Source organism: Lepisosteus platostomus, chromosome 15, assembly GCF_059453375.1.
Source record: "Lepisosteus platostomus isolate fLepPlt1 chromosome 15, fLepPlt1.hap1, whole genome shotgun sequence".
In the NCBI taxonomy this organism is placed as follows: domain Eukaryota; kingdom Metazoa; phylum Chordata; class Actinopteri; order Semionotiformes; family Lepisosteidae; genus Lepisosteus; species Lepisosteus platostomus.
The window spans coordinates 13,396,311-13,410,295 of record NC_142625.1 but is presented as its reverse complement, the minus strand read 5'-3'; the positions used below and the strand labels follow the sequence as shown (position 1 = coordinate 13,410,295).

The window sequence follows — 13,985 nt, the reverse complement described above, 5'->3', positions numbered from 1 at the left end:
CTCGGGTCTGGGGTGTGAAAGGGAGCTGCCTCTGTCTGTGAACTTGAGTTTCTCCCACTGTGGGAGAGTTAATAAATGTTCTCCAGTTTGACTCTAAATGTTTTTATTTTCCCCCAGAATCTAGGACAGTGTAAAAAAGAAACCCACTTTATACTTCAAATGTATCTTAAACGTAGCACTAGAATATCATTCTATGAAGAGCTTACATTGTGGCAAATGTTCTGTTGACATTACCACCATTGACCAACCACAAACAACCACAGAGCTGCTTTTTCATTTGTCCATATCAGCAGTAGCGTCTGGTCTTTCATCTCTTTTCCTGGGTAGCAGAAAGTCACATTTTGCCCAGAGTGAAAGCTGGGGAGCTCCCAGCCAGCAAAGCCCGAAGAAGAGAATGAAGTGACTGTTGCCACAGTCTGTACTGTTCCAGATATTATTCTCAGGGCCGTTCAAACACCCCCTTCTCCCTGCGCAGGTGAACCTGAAGGAGCAGGGGCAGCTGATCCGGCAGAATGAGTTCCTGGTGTCGTTCAGGAAGAAGAAATGTTTCCGACACGTCTTCCTCTTCCAGGACCTCATCCTCTTCAGCAAGACCAAGAAGACAGAAGTGGGGAATGACATGTATCTTTACAAGCAATCATTTAAGGTACAGTGTCATCGTCCATCCATACATTTTCTAACTGCTTCTCCACTACAGGGTCACAAGGGACCCTATCCCAGCAAGAAATGAATGCAAGGTGGGACACACCCTGGATGAGACATCAGTCTCTTGCAGACAGTGTCACCAGTCAGGCAAAATGGAAAGGAACAGAACTGGATATTACTTGACTCCCCTCAGTCTTAATACCCAGTTTCTTCTCTTCAGTCCGACATTGTAAAAATCCCTGTTTTATGTTATAATGACCAGCCTCCTCATGTTGCTGCAAGGCTTCGTGTTGAATTATAATATTTTTTAAATGTCTAAGGTGCATTTTTCTCCTTAGTGTATTTGTTTCTTAGCAAATTTGCTTAATTAGGTATTTTAATTTTTAGTCATTTATTACAATTACTTCCAATTTAATATAAGATAACGTTTTGTCATTGACTATTGCTTGATATACTGGAATCAACTATATTTGAAGGATTTTGTGCAAGATGTCTTTGAGTGAAATTCCAAGAGGCATGCTGATGTCAACCAAGACTGCATGAACCGTGTTCTTTCATCCAGACCTCGGACATCGGAATGACACGTAATTCTGGGGACAGCGGCCTCTGCTTTGAGATCTGGTTCCGACGGCGGAAGTCCCAGGACACTTATGTCCTGCAGGCTGAGAGTCCGGAGGTGAAGGAGGCCTGGACCACTGACCTGGAGAGGATCCTGTGGGATCAAGCAGTGCGCAACAGAGGTCAGTGCTCTGCCTCTTGATCACACTCTGGGTAACTTTTGGTAGCCATCAGGAGAGATGGGGACTCTTCAAGCTCCTACTGGCACGAGCAGCAGCACATTTTCATTCCCGCTGAAGCCCCCTTATTAATTAACCTGTAATTTGTTCAGTTTTTAGAGTGAATTATTTTTAGAACGTTTAGAAGGGATTAGATGTTCAAGTTACAGTTACTGTTGGACACAGAAGTATGGGGCCAGAAAGGATGAGTTTTGGAAGCTGTCCTGGAAGGTTGAAATTTGACCAGTTTATCACACAGTGGTGTTAATGAGAGTATTGTGAGACCTGATTCTCAGCCACATTCCTAACCCACTCTGACTGGTGACACACAACTGGCTCAGCACCACCAGAATCCCTCCTCCACCCAACACCGACCCTCCTGTATGTGACTGTGAGCCGAGATGCAAAGACTCAATCAACGACTACAAATCGTGTGGACATACATAAAAATATAAATGTTAGAATAAAGAAAAAAATTTATACTGCATCCTCCTCATGCTCAAGGTTGACATTCATTGTTTGCAAGTAGGAATTGATCAAATAGAACCAAACCATTGAAAATTACCCTTCTTCCTAATGAATGGCAAACACCTTAATGATGTGTGAATTTCTTTTCCACTTTTGAAACGTTAAAAAATCATAGAGTTAATGATTTAAGGTCTATGTGTACATATAGTAGCTGTACTCAGTATATCCTTTACACTATTTGAATTCAAAAGATTCTGGCTCAGTATTGAAAGGCCTTTATGCTGATGTAGGAATTCAGTGTGAAGTGTGTAGTGTGAACCACTCCAGTGTGGGCAAAGGCTCTACACTTCCTGCAGTGTCAGCAGTGACGAGCAGTAAAAGAGGAAACAGGCCTGTGTGTGACCTTGGTGATGTCATAGTTGTGACCCGGCTATGGACAGTGCCTTGCAAAAGTATTCAGACCCTTGCACAATTTTCACATTTTGTTGCTTTAAAGCTTGTACAGTAGTCATCACAGTTTAAAGTAGCAATTAATATTTGTTATATACACAGCCTGCTCTAAACAAAGTAAAATAAAAAAACACAATTGTGTAGTAACTGCATGAAGTAATAGTGGATTACATAATTTCAGAACTTGCCTCAGAAGTTGTAAAAAGGCACAGTCCAAGAGGTCAGACACACTGAATATTCTTTTGAGCACACTGAAATTGATCATTAAGGGGTGAAAGGTATTTCATACTGGTGAAACACTAGATACTGCCTAGATGTCCCTTTCATTTTAGGTTTTGGTGACACAGTAACTTATCTTACCTGTTTCAATTTCAGCATTCAAGTTTTGAATAAAATAGTCGTTTAAAATAGTGTATTCATTGTTTTGTAATGTTACAAAATGGGACATCATATCATCAAAATGGGTCTGAATAATTTTGCACGTTATGCTATTGTTTTATGATATTCTTTAGCTTTCTAAATAGTCTGCAGATCAGATCTACATACTGTATGTGTTAAGTTAAAGTCAATCCAACACAGAATACAGACAGCAGATCAAAATAACAAAACATACTGTTTAAGAAAAGTTGACCCAAGTGAATATACAGTATGTTCTACTACCGTACAGTCCCTGTGCCAATATTCTCTCCCTGTGTGACATCCAGAGATCCGAATGCAGGAGAGGGTGTTCATGGGAATTGGAAGCAAGCCCTTCATGGACATCAAACCCAGTGCAGCCGCAATCTGTGACAGAGCGGTCAACTGCGTCTACTCTGGAAGAGGTAATTAATTGTTCATCAGTGTTCCCACAGAACCCAGTGACAACCTCTATTGCTGCCAGTATTCTCTATGGCCAGCAGCCATATCACCCTGCAGCTCACAAGTGGCAGCCCACTGGAGCATAGCAGGCGTGAGCCTGACCAGTACCTAGATGGGGGACCTTCTGGGAAAAACTAAGGGTGCTCACCCTGCAGTCTGTGTGGGTCCTGATGGCCCTGTACTGTAGGAGGACACTGTACTGTAAAAAGGCACCATCCTTCGGATGAGACATTAAACAGAGGTCCTGACTCTCTGGGGTCATTAAAAATCCCAGGGTGTTTCTTGATTGAGTAGAAGTGTTACCCTGGCGTCCTGGCAAAATTTCTCATTGGCCTTAATCAATCATGGCCTCCTAATAATCCAAATCTATGAATTGGTTTCATCACTCTATTCCCCTCCCCACTGATTACTGGTGTGTACTGAGCGTATTGACGCACTATGGCTGCCGTTGCATCATCCAGGTGGGGCTGCACACTGGTGGTGGTGGAGGTGAGTCCCCATTACCTGTAACGGAGTGTCCAGAAAAGCATTATATAAGTGTTAGGAATTATTATTAAATTAATGTTGCTGTCTGAATGCACACTGCTTTTTAATAGGTGTTCTCCCCTTTACTAGAATCCAAGGCAATGTCTTCCATCACTGTCCCTGCAACACATGGAGGCCTGTTGTCGATGAGGCCTAACTCCATAGACTCAGGCAGCACCACGTCATCTTCAGGCAGTCACTCGTCCTCTTCCTCCTCCGGGCGGGGATCCCTCCCTCCTCACCGCTACCTCCCTGGCCAGCAGCGGCGAGGGGAGATGGGCCAGGGCGCCTTCCTGGTGACAGGGGTTCTGGAAGAGGACGATCTGGACAATGAGACGGAGAACCTTCATTTACTCAGTGAGTCATGGCTGTGCTGTGAAGTATTTAACATACGCAAAACATTTTAGCAATTCAAAACAGCAGTTTTAGGTGGAGAATTCTCCATTTGTCTGCCTTTAATCTCCTTTCTTTTTATAAAATGGAGAATGAAAAATGCATTTGAACTACAAACTACCAAAAGGGCTCAATGGGCCTACCAGCATCACATTTATAACTGTTCTTATATACTGTACAAACTATAAAACGTCTGTACTTTTTGAAATAGGTATTATGTCTTTTATATGCTTAATACAATGTATATGAAACCCTTCTGAATGGTAACAGCAAAATTGTTCCATGAGATTCACAAATTAAATCTCCTTAAAAGGCAAACACTAGTATTAGTGGATCTAGAGAGTCCTGTTAATAAAATAACTTTAGATCGAAGTCCCTCCGGTTTCTGTCTTGCGGCCCTTTGTCTGTAGTGTACTAGAGACTGTTTCCTGTCTACTACTGTCTAGTGGTTCTTGTGTAATTGTTGTGGTTTCGATTTTTTCCTAGTGGACAGCTCTGAGTCATCTGGCGAGAGCATCAGTGGTTTCAGCAGCTCGGACCACAGCTGCCTGTCTGTGATTGGAGGAGAGCCGGACGACTCCTCCTCTTTCTCCTCCCTGTTTTCCAAGCCAAGCTCTGCCCATGAGTCTCTGCCTGAATTCCGCAGACGCACCTCTCCCGTTGTTTCCAGAAGTAGACCCTCTAGGACTCCTCCACCTCAGGCCAAGAGTATGGGCCACCCTGGAAAGGTGGGCTACTGCAGTACCACTGTGGACAGCTTGATAGAGGTTAGGCCCTGACGTTTCTCTGCGTATAGTCTGATTTTCACTGGAAAACATCTATCCATCCCACATTTAAGTATGTAGTAGGCAACATGTATTTGAAATGAAGCCATTCTGCCTTTTGGTTTTAGTACTTGTTTAGTATTTTATTAGTTAAAATGCCACTGTAGCCATCGTTGCTCTATTATGTTGTGCTCTGTGGGGGGGGCATTAATGCGTGTCTCATGGCACGGACATGATCTTGTTTAATATGTTTAATATGTTTTCCTGCCCTAACAGAATCATGAAAAAATGGTCATTGGACGATCAACAGAGGTCTAACTTACCCTGGTGATTTGGGTGAGTGATCTAGGTTTACAGTATGTTAGGACTAATAGATCAAGAAAAAATGTATTGACACCTGTGATACTGTGGGGACACAGAGACCACAGAAACATACCGGTCTGATTCTCAAGTCCCAGCAGATGATACATCTGGGTGAAAGAGTAATGCACATAAAAAATAACCGATCCAAAAACACATATATTCTAAAACAAACATATGGTATCCCCATCCAGTGTATGGCTTAGTGTTAAAACCCTGATCGTCGCCATCACAGATCTCCACTTGTTTCAGGTTCAAATAGTAACAAGCACTGTGTCTTGAACCCTTATGTAATTATATCCAAAACAATGACAGCAGATTGTGATAACCCACTACATCACAGATCCTTGCGACACTTTGCCAATCAGTAATATTGACACAGTTAAAATAATCACACTTTAAGTGAGTTAATATTTTTAATGTGAGCATTTGTTTTCCATCTTAACTAGGTTTTGCAAATTGACCATTATATTTAATGCATTCTGGATTTGATTTCATTCCTGCTGGAAACAGACTGTGCTTCAAGCTGCAAGCTGAATTTATTATATTTGTACTGGCAAAATAAAACAGCGAGCAATTACTGTTGAGCACCTGCCATTTTCCACAGTGAAACATTGTTTTCAATGGACCAAGAAACGTTTTCATTTAGCCTTTTTAATTTTGATCAAATCAAAAAATATTCCAGTCCTCATTCCTACATTTATGTTTATATAAATATGCTTCATCAGTTATTGGAAGAACACAGAGCAGCAAAGGAATTAAAACCCTTTGAGAATCACACACAACAGATTTTGTACTCAAGATGTAGGATAATGTTCATATGCATGCCAATAGAGATGTAAGTCAGTTTCTTGAATATTTTGCAGATGGATGGTTAATAGCTCTGCTGATCTGATCCGATGGGATAAGAGCTGAGCTAAGCCAAAGAAGAACAGGGAAAAGGCACTGGGAAAGGTGCACTGAGATGCTGGGAGCATTTCCAACTATTTGGACTTTAAAGGGAATATCAGAAGATGCACTGGATTTTCAAAGTCATATATCACATACAGTATGCTTTCTTTGATGCTGACTGGATCTTCCACGCAGAGCCTCTTTCTAAGCTGCTTGTGATCACTGGGCATTTTTCTGAACTGTTGGCCAATATGCCTGACAGATTATAAAGTTAAACTGACAATCACCACCTGTACAGACATCCATCTACTTAACTAAAGTGACTTGATGCTTCATCTAATCACATATCTGTTTGGGATTCATACAATCTTTGCTGCATCCGCCTATAACCAAGCACAAGAAAGCTTATAAATGAAAGGAACCCGTCTGTCTTTGTGGTAATTTGTGTAAGGTTTGTTTACTCATCATTGTAGAAACCCATTTATGCTAATCGGAGATAAATAACATTCTATTAAAGTATAAAGAAATGGTACACAGATGCAAGGGTATTTTGCATACAATCTGCACTTAGTGAACTAAAGACTTTGCGCTTGTAATACAGGGTTTCTAAATGATACATGACCTGTTATTACCTTTACTCTAAAAATATGACAGCTGTATTGCATACCATTTGATATAAAGCATTGAGATGTGATTTTAGCATCCATCCAAAACAATTTATAAACAATGTATCCAACACAGGGTTGTAGGGGAGCCAAAGCCTATCCAGGCAAACAACAGTCACAAGGTGGGATACCAGTCCACTACGGGGCACACAGAGCCTCTCACTCACGCCAAAATCATGTGTCACAGGTCCAGAATTGAATCCAGAGCCCCAACACTGTGAGGCAGCTATGCTAACCATTGATTCTGCAGTGTTGTTTCATATCATATTCTTTGCTTTTTGTAGCATCTTTGCTATAAAAGTATGAATTTGTCAATAATGATATAAAAAACAAATGTGTAATGTTCATACTGTATATATATTTGCAAAATTTCAAAATAATTCAAGCCACTCTTATGTCAAAACAAAACTGTTGAGACATGCTGCAAGAAATGTTACTTGGATTTTAAAATGTCAGGATTTACATTTCTGTTTAGTCAAGATGCTTTCTTTCACAAGGACCAGACTTTTGTGAGAGCTGATTTCCTCTTTTGTAAATTTAATCCGCTTGTGGAAAACTCATCACTGCAGCACTGTGTAAGTAAGAGCATGGGCTTTGTTTTTTAACAATCGTGGTTAGACTCTCAAGAGTCAAATTCCTAATACATCCTTTATGTGTGTTTTTATACAGCAGGAACAATCATAAAAATCCACACATTAAAATATGCAAAGGGGTTCTATGACTGAGAAGAAAAAACAATGACATTTTCCAGTTGCTCTTGTGATCGTGCTGTTTCCAGAATAACTGCTGAAGTTTTTGTGTTCAGTAGTCATTGTTACTTATATCCTTATAATTTATTGTTATTTTAGGAGTGGGAGTATTTGAGCAGTTTATGACATCATGAGTATAACTAAGGCTGTATTCTAATTTAGTAACATAATTGACCAATTAAAATGCCACTTGCTTTGTCAGTCATACTGTACCTTTCTTTTATATTAAAGGTTCTATCAAGGCCTCATTTGGGACCATGATAAATATATTTTTTATGAACATGTGGTTTATTGTGGATAAAAGAAGGTTTTCTTCCTGTTTTTTAAAAGCTTTTATTACTCCATGTTTCATGCTGTCATTAGATTCCTGTGATCGGGATTTCCCGAATTCAACCTGCAAGACAATTCCAGGGGTGAGCTGATCAGGGGAATCAGAATATCCTCAGTTCGCTGCCAAACAGTGACCCCTATGAACTACAGGGGATCGACTGTATAAGCCAGCAGGGGTCAATGAGAGTTTCTTAGCTCCCCTCATCTATGGTTCGCTAACTTTGTCGTGGACACTGCGAGACATGGTGCAATACTGAGGTACAGTATACAATATCACATTTTCAGAAATAAATGTTCAGCCCTGAGGCTGAGCTTTTTTCCATTTCTACAACTGAACAGAGGTGTACTTTTGTACTTTTATCTATTATTCCTTTTAACATAAAATAAAGCTTAAGAGGTGTCCTTTGCACGTATGCAGAGCAGTGTTTTTATTACTCCAATAAATGAGCCATTACTGGACAGTCCAAAGCGTTCTCTGCAGCTAAATTTGTGTTTCATGTTACTTAATGCTTCAGGATTGTCTTTCCAGCATTCTTTTCATTGTGCAAACTCTATAGCAACAATAGCCAAGGAGCCATATGGTAACCATTCCCAAAGTGAAGATAATCAAAGTAACCGACATGCTTAAGGGATATGTCTGCCTACAGTTGAAGCTAAACCCAATGACACGTGTCTCACAGAACAAAAAGGGCCAAAAAAGGAAGCAAAGTACCTTGGTTGTCATGCAAAACGCTATGTAGTGTAAGAGGAAAATCTGTTCATTGTTGCTTTTAACAGGACACTGACTTTTAATACCAATATTACTTTTAGCCTAAAGTTGTAAATTTAAGTCCTAGTTATACTGATAGTTAAGTGATTGCAGACTGGCAGTAACACTACAGGAACTGTCTGTAGTTTGTTTTGGGCCTGTGTAGCATGGCTACAACGTGTCTACAGTGTGTTAATCTGAGCCACTAGCAGGAGGAAGAGAGACAGTGGATACAACTTTCTGTGAAATTCTGCTTCTGTCTTCTTAAAACTAGGGATTATTAGCTGGGTGACAATAGAAGTGGGTACTGTATATTGGCAAAATTAGCAAATCTAATTCTCAAAAATGCCATTTGGCTGCTCATGGTGAAGTATTTTTTTCATACGAAGGGCACGAGAAGGTAGTTTGTAACTACAGTATGCCCATTCAAAGTGAATGCTTTGATATGTCGAACAGCTCTTTCCAATATGTCTGGGAGGGATGAAGAAGGCCTTTTGTACAGAATCAGAGGAGGCAGACATTCCTTGATAATTACAGAACTACTTTTGGTAAGCAGCTTTGTTTTGAGCCCCCCAAAAGCTGTTAACTAGTGCCTTCTACAGTCTTGAGCTGTATGAGTGTTCGAAATCAAAGATGAGGGTTTTAGGTCATATGAGCTTGGATTAAATCTAAACATTGATCTAGTCTCCATCCTCAATTGACAGACCCCTGAATATTGTAGCTTGGTGCTTCTGGCCAGAGTAAGCTCTTCCTTTGATTGTGATTGGCAGCAGTAGCCCTACCCACTTTTAATGGCCACCTTTCAGGCTCTTACTCTGCCCGGGCTGTGAGCATGATTTAGTGATGTTACCAGCACTGGATTGCTTGTGCTTGATTTCTGCTGTTTGGATGCCAGAGGTCTTCACCCTGAAATAGGGCGGCTGTTGCACCGTTTCACAGTAAATGTTCTGCCTTTACACCTTCCTTGGGCTTTGCCTGACCTGATGTGCTTATGTACTGATTGAAAATGTTTTCTTGCTGCCTGGGTCTGCAGTGGCCCAGCACTGTAATATAATAAAAAAGTTTCAGTAGAGTCTGCATCAACTTGCTGTCCCTTATGTGGTAATGGGGAACAGTGGGCATCAGTGCTTAACATTTACACAGCCAGTGTAGTCTTCTTAAAAGTAACATGTACTGGGTTTCCTCGGTGGATGAAAAGTTTAAAAGCTACCCTTTTAGGTTAAAATTGTATAAATAAGGTTTTAATTAATATTCAATCAACATTAATAAAGCATTTACAGATATACAGTACTATCCCTAGTTCAACCTAGTTTACAACTGAATGTCTATAAAGATGATATGCCAGCAGCCATATTGCCCTGCAACTCACAACTACTGTAGCTAATTAAGCAGGTTTGAGCCAGGCTTGTACTTGGATGGTGGACCTCCTGGGGTAAAATTAAGGTTGTTTGAACAGGTGTTAGTGGAGCCAGCAGGGAGCGCTCACCCTGTGGTCTGTGTGGGTCCTAATGCCCCAGTATAGTGACAGGGACACTATACTGTAAAAAGGTGCCATTCTTTGGATGAGAAGTAAAACTGAGGTCCTGACTGTCTGTGGTCATTAGTTAGGGTTGTTACCCTGGTGTCCTGGCCAAATTTCCCATTGGCCTTAACCAATCATGGCCTCTTAATAATCCCCATCTCTGAACTGGCTTTATCACTCTTTTCTCCTCCCCACCGAGAGCTGGTGTGTGGGGAGAGTACTGGTGCAGTATGGCTGCTGCCACATCATCCAGGTGGGGCTGCACACTGGTGGTGGTGAAGGGGGTCCCCATTACCTGTAAAGCGCTTAGAGTGGAGAGTCCAGAAAAGCGCTATATAAGTGTAAGGAATTATTACTATTATTATTATTATTCTCAGGTCTCAGGAGTAAATTCAAAGGTGCCTATACAACCTCAGCAGTCCGGGACCAGTGAGGCCTAACCCTGCTGTGGAGAAATTGATAATAAATTAATAATTAAAAACCTCCACTGAAAATGTGTAATCTTCCAGACTGTACTGAATACAATGCTAAAGCACAGCTTGAATCAATAAATTTACCTATCAAGCATTATTTTTGTTTCCTTTGTAGTTCCTTTGCAATAGTTTACCACAGAGCACTTTACACACTTATATAGCAGATAATAAAAATAATGATGATGATAATAATAATAATAATAATAATAATAATAATAAAATTAAACAATTCATGGGTCCTGTATTTAAAAACCCTGCTGTAACAGTCTTGTCTGAGGCTTTCAAAACTACGAAGTAACTGATGTATTCAGACCACAGGATTTTTGTTTGTATAACAGCTCATTTTAAGTACTTTCTCTAAGATTTTAGATAAGATGTGAAGATTAGTTAAACTTGTATTTTTTGAGAATTTGTGTAGTTTCTTGAGAAGTGGCTATAACATGCCAAACTTAAGCTTTAAGTTTCCATTTCCTGTGAGTTGCTGTGTTGCTATTGCTCTTTTGCAAGTTCAGACAGGGCTACATTACTTATTTGTAAAGAGCAATTCCTGTCCTCTGATGTAAAATTTACTAGGATTTTTTTTTAGATTTATAGCTGATTGTAGCATTACAAAGCAGAGCATTTCCAGCACTTCAATGCACACTGTTATGTAGTGCAGAGTATTGCTATTGCACGCTTGTCCAGAGAATGGTAGACAGATGTAGGAGGGCCATTGTTAATAGGGCCATTCATTCAGAATTAATTACCCCCAAATGTACTGTACTTGAAATGGCAAATGTAAAATAAATTGACTAACCTTTACTCAGATTATTGTAGTAAGTAGTATAGTGAGTATATATAGTTGGACATTCAAAGAAGCTTTAGTATTCCTCCCTTAATAATGTTCTCATCACCAGAAGTAAGAATGTTTTAACTATACTGATTTGACAGTGTTATCTGCTCTAAACCAACTGAATAATTGAATAATTCAGTTTATTAACTAGTTCAACACTTTATGAGACATAATGGTTCATGCCTTAAAAAATAATTATTAAGACTTAAGAATCAATGTTAAATAATAAGTAAAGCCCTAGCACAAATAAGAAGCTAATAAGAACGTTCTTAAATAATTGTTTTTTCTTTGTATGAGCAGCACTGTCATAAAAATATCAGAATATTTATGAGGTTGGTCTTCGTGTAGTAGAGGTTTGTTTAAAATAATTGGCTCAATGTTTACTTGTAACCGTACATTGCGCAAGTGTACCTTGGCTATTAGGAATCAACCGACAGAAGAGCAAGGAGTCACAAAACAGAGCATACATTTATTGTTACATAAACCAATGTGTACATAAAAAAATTCGGAAAAAATATATGTGAGTCTGCCTGGAAACATGAGAATGATCAAGCTATAGTGAGTATAAAGAAGAGTTACATAAAAACAAGGAAATTCTGTTTAGTATACTGTTGGTTACACTCACTTCTTAATCAGTCTCATTAACACAATCAATATTAATGTGCTCATAAGTACTGCTACTTTCATGTAAATGCATTAAATTGATATCAACATGTGTTAAAAAAATTGAATTCTCGAACGAAGTAACGGTGAATACTGGATTATAATCATCAACAACAGTGGATTTGTTCGGTGTTTCAGGACCCAGGTGGCTTGTCATAATTGATGGAACCATGAAGTCAGCACTTTATCAGCAAAACCTGAAGGAGAATGTCAGACTATCCATTCATCAGCTGAAGCTGAGCTGAAAGTGGGTCTTAAAATAATCTTAATAATCTTAAACATACAAGAAGATCCACCACAAAATGTTTGAAGAAGACGACTTTTTGCATTTTGGATTTTCCCTGTCAAAGGTTGAACCTAAACCCTATTAAAGTGTTTGGCAGGACGAGATGAGCTGTTCGTGACAGGAGACCCTCACATTGCAAGAATGTTACAGTAGTTATCGAATATAAGGGTTCACATTTTAAGATATATTCATACAAGAACCTTCACTGTTGGGCCATTTTGTTAATGAAATAATCAAAATAGAACCATGTTGTCATGCAGTTTCGAGGCGCTGGCTAAGGAATAAAGGCATCCATTTGTGTGGCTCTGTGTCTTCCCAAGAGATTATTGAAGGCAATAGGGGAGAAGCTGATGCGACACAAACAAGGGCTGGTGGCGAGCACTACCTGAGGAAGAGTAGCCCAATAAGAGAGCACAGGGGCAGAGACAAGCAGGGATTAAATTCCTGGTTAGATTGTTAATTGATTGTTGACATGTGGCTGAGAGAGTCTGCCATAGTACGCCTGGGCGGTGCCAGACTGTATGGAGCTCATGTGAGTACGATCAGTTTCCATGGCGATTGAGGGTTGGGAACTCTGACCCACCTGGGCCGAGGATTTGTGTTAAGAGTTAAATGATGTGATCTTTATCTTTTATTAAGACCTACAGTACACGAAGATCTAGTTATGTTGTACAGTAGATCTATAATATACAGTATGAGAATGTGGACCGACCTAGAGGGTTCACAAACGTTTTTTTTTCTGAGCACTGTAGATAAAAATATAAGAACAAAATCCTACATTATTACAACAGGCCATTATGGGGACGGAGTTAATTAACATGAGTGGCTAAAAATAATAGCCTGAGGTTAAAAATAATAGCAGAGAGTGTCTGCTTTTCCGGTGTTCTCTGAACAGAATGATCAAAGAAAATTCAGTGTCACTGGAAGGAACATCTGAAATTGTTATCTGTTGCTTATAAGCCACACTTTTTATTTTTTTCTTGCATCAGTGAGAGCAATGGTCAAGTAATCTTGGATTTCAGGAAAGATATAACTTTATTTTCAAATTGCAATTTCCTTTCAGCTTTGGATGAATTACCTGGAACTTGTTTACGTTGATGGGTGTCTGTTTCTAGTGTTTGTTTTTATTCCTAGCTGATTATCCCTCATTCTGTTTATATTAAGGGCTGACAGCTCATGCCTACTAAAAAAATTGTGCTTCTTGCACCATAGAAACAAAGCAAACTGTACAACAGAAAGATGGAAGCAGTATAATTATTGACCAGTATCATGATCTATTATTATTATGCTATATCATGGGTTAAAAATAAAGCCTAATCCATCTCATTGCTAGTTTCATTTCTACTGCTGCATTATTATTGTACATATTTGTAAAAATAGATGTACTTTACGAAGTAAAAGTGGTACATAAACGGAATATAGTATTTCTGTAAAATAGGACCTACTGCGAGATGCATTGTTTTCTGTGAGCAGTGTATTTTTACTACTGTTCAGTGTTGCTCTGACAGTGGTCAGTATTGTCAGTATTGACAGCTCAGAACAGTGATCACCAGTCCTGCTCCTGGAGTACTGCTGTGTCCGCAGGTT

General features: G+C 39.6%; 1 protein-coding gene across 3 annotated transcripts in view; it reads left to right on the top strand.

Annotated features, from left to right (window-relative positions):
* LOC148648015 (pleckstrin homology domain-containing family G member 4B-like) overlaps positions 1 to 8,342 on the top strand; it is a 44,699-nt gene extending 36,357 nt beyond the window's left edge. For 2 of the 3 annotated variants that reach the window (XM_088607588.1, XM_088607587.1), the window contains exons 18-24: positions 476 to 646; positions 1,208 to 1,385; positions 3,044 to 3,160; positions 3,813 to 4,079; positions 4,602 to 4,882; positions 5,156 to 5,215; positions 6,106 to 8,342. In XM_088607588.1, the coding sequence (XP_088463714.1) occupies positions 476 to 646; positions 1,208 to 1,385; positions 3,044 to 3,160; positions 3,813 to 4,079; positions 4,602 to 4,882; positions 5,156 to 5,197 (1,056 nt within the window). In that variant the 3' untranslated portion in view covers positions 5,198 to 5,215; positions 6,106 to 8,342. The remainder of the gene's footprint in view (positions 1 to 475; positions 647 to 1,207; positions 1,386 to 3,043; positions 3,161 to 3,812; positions 4,080 to 4,601; positions 4,883 to 5,155; positions 5,216 to 6,105) is intronic. The other variant, XM_088607589.1, reaches the window with a different exon arrangement.
* Positions 8,343 to 13,985: the final 5,643 nt, after the last annotated feature.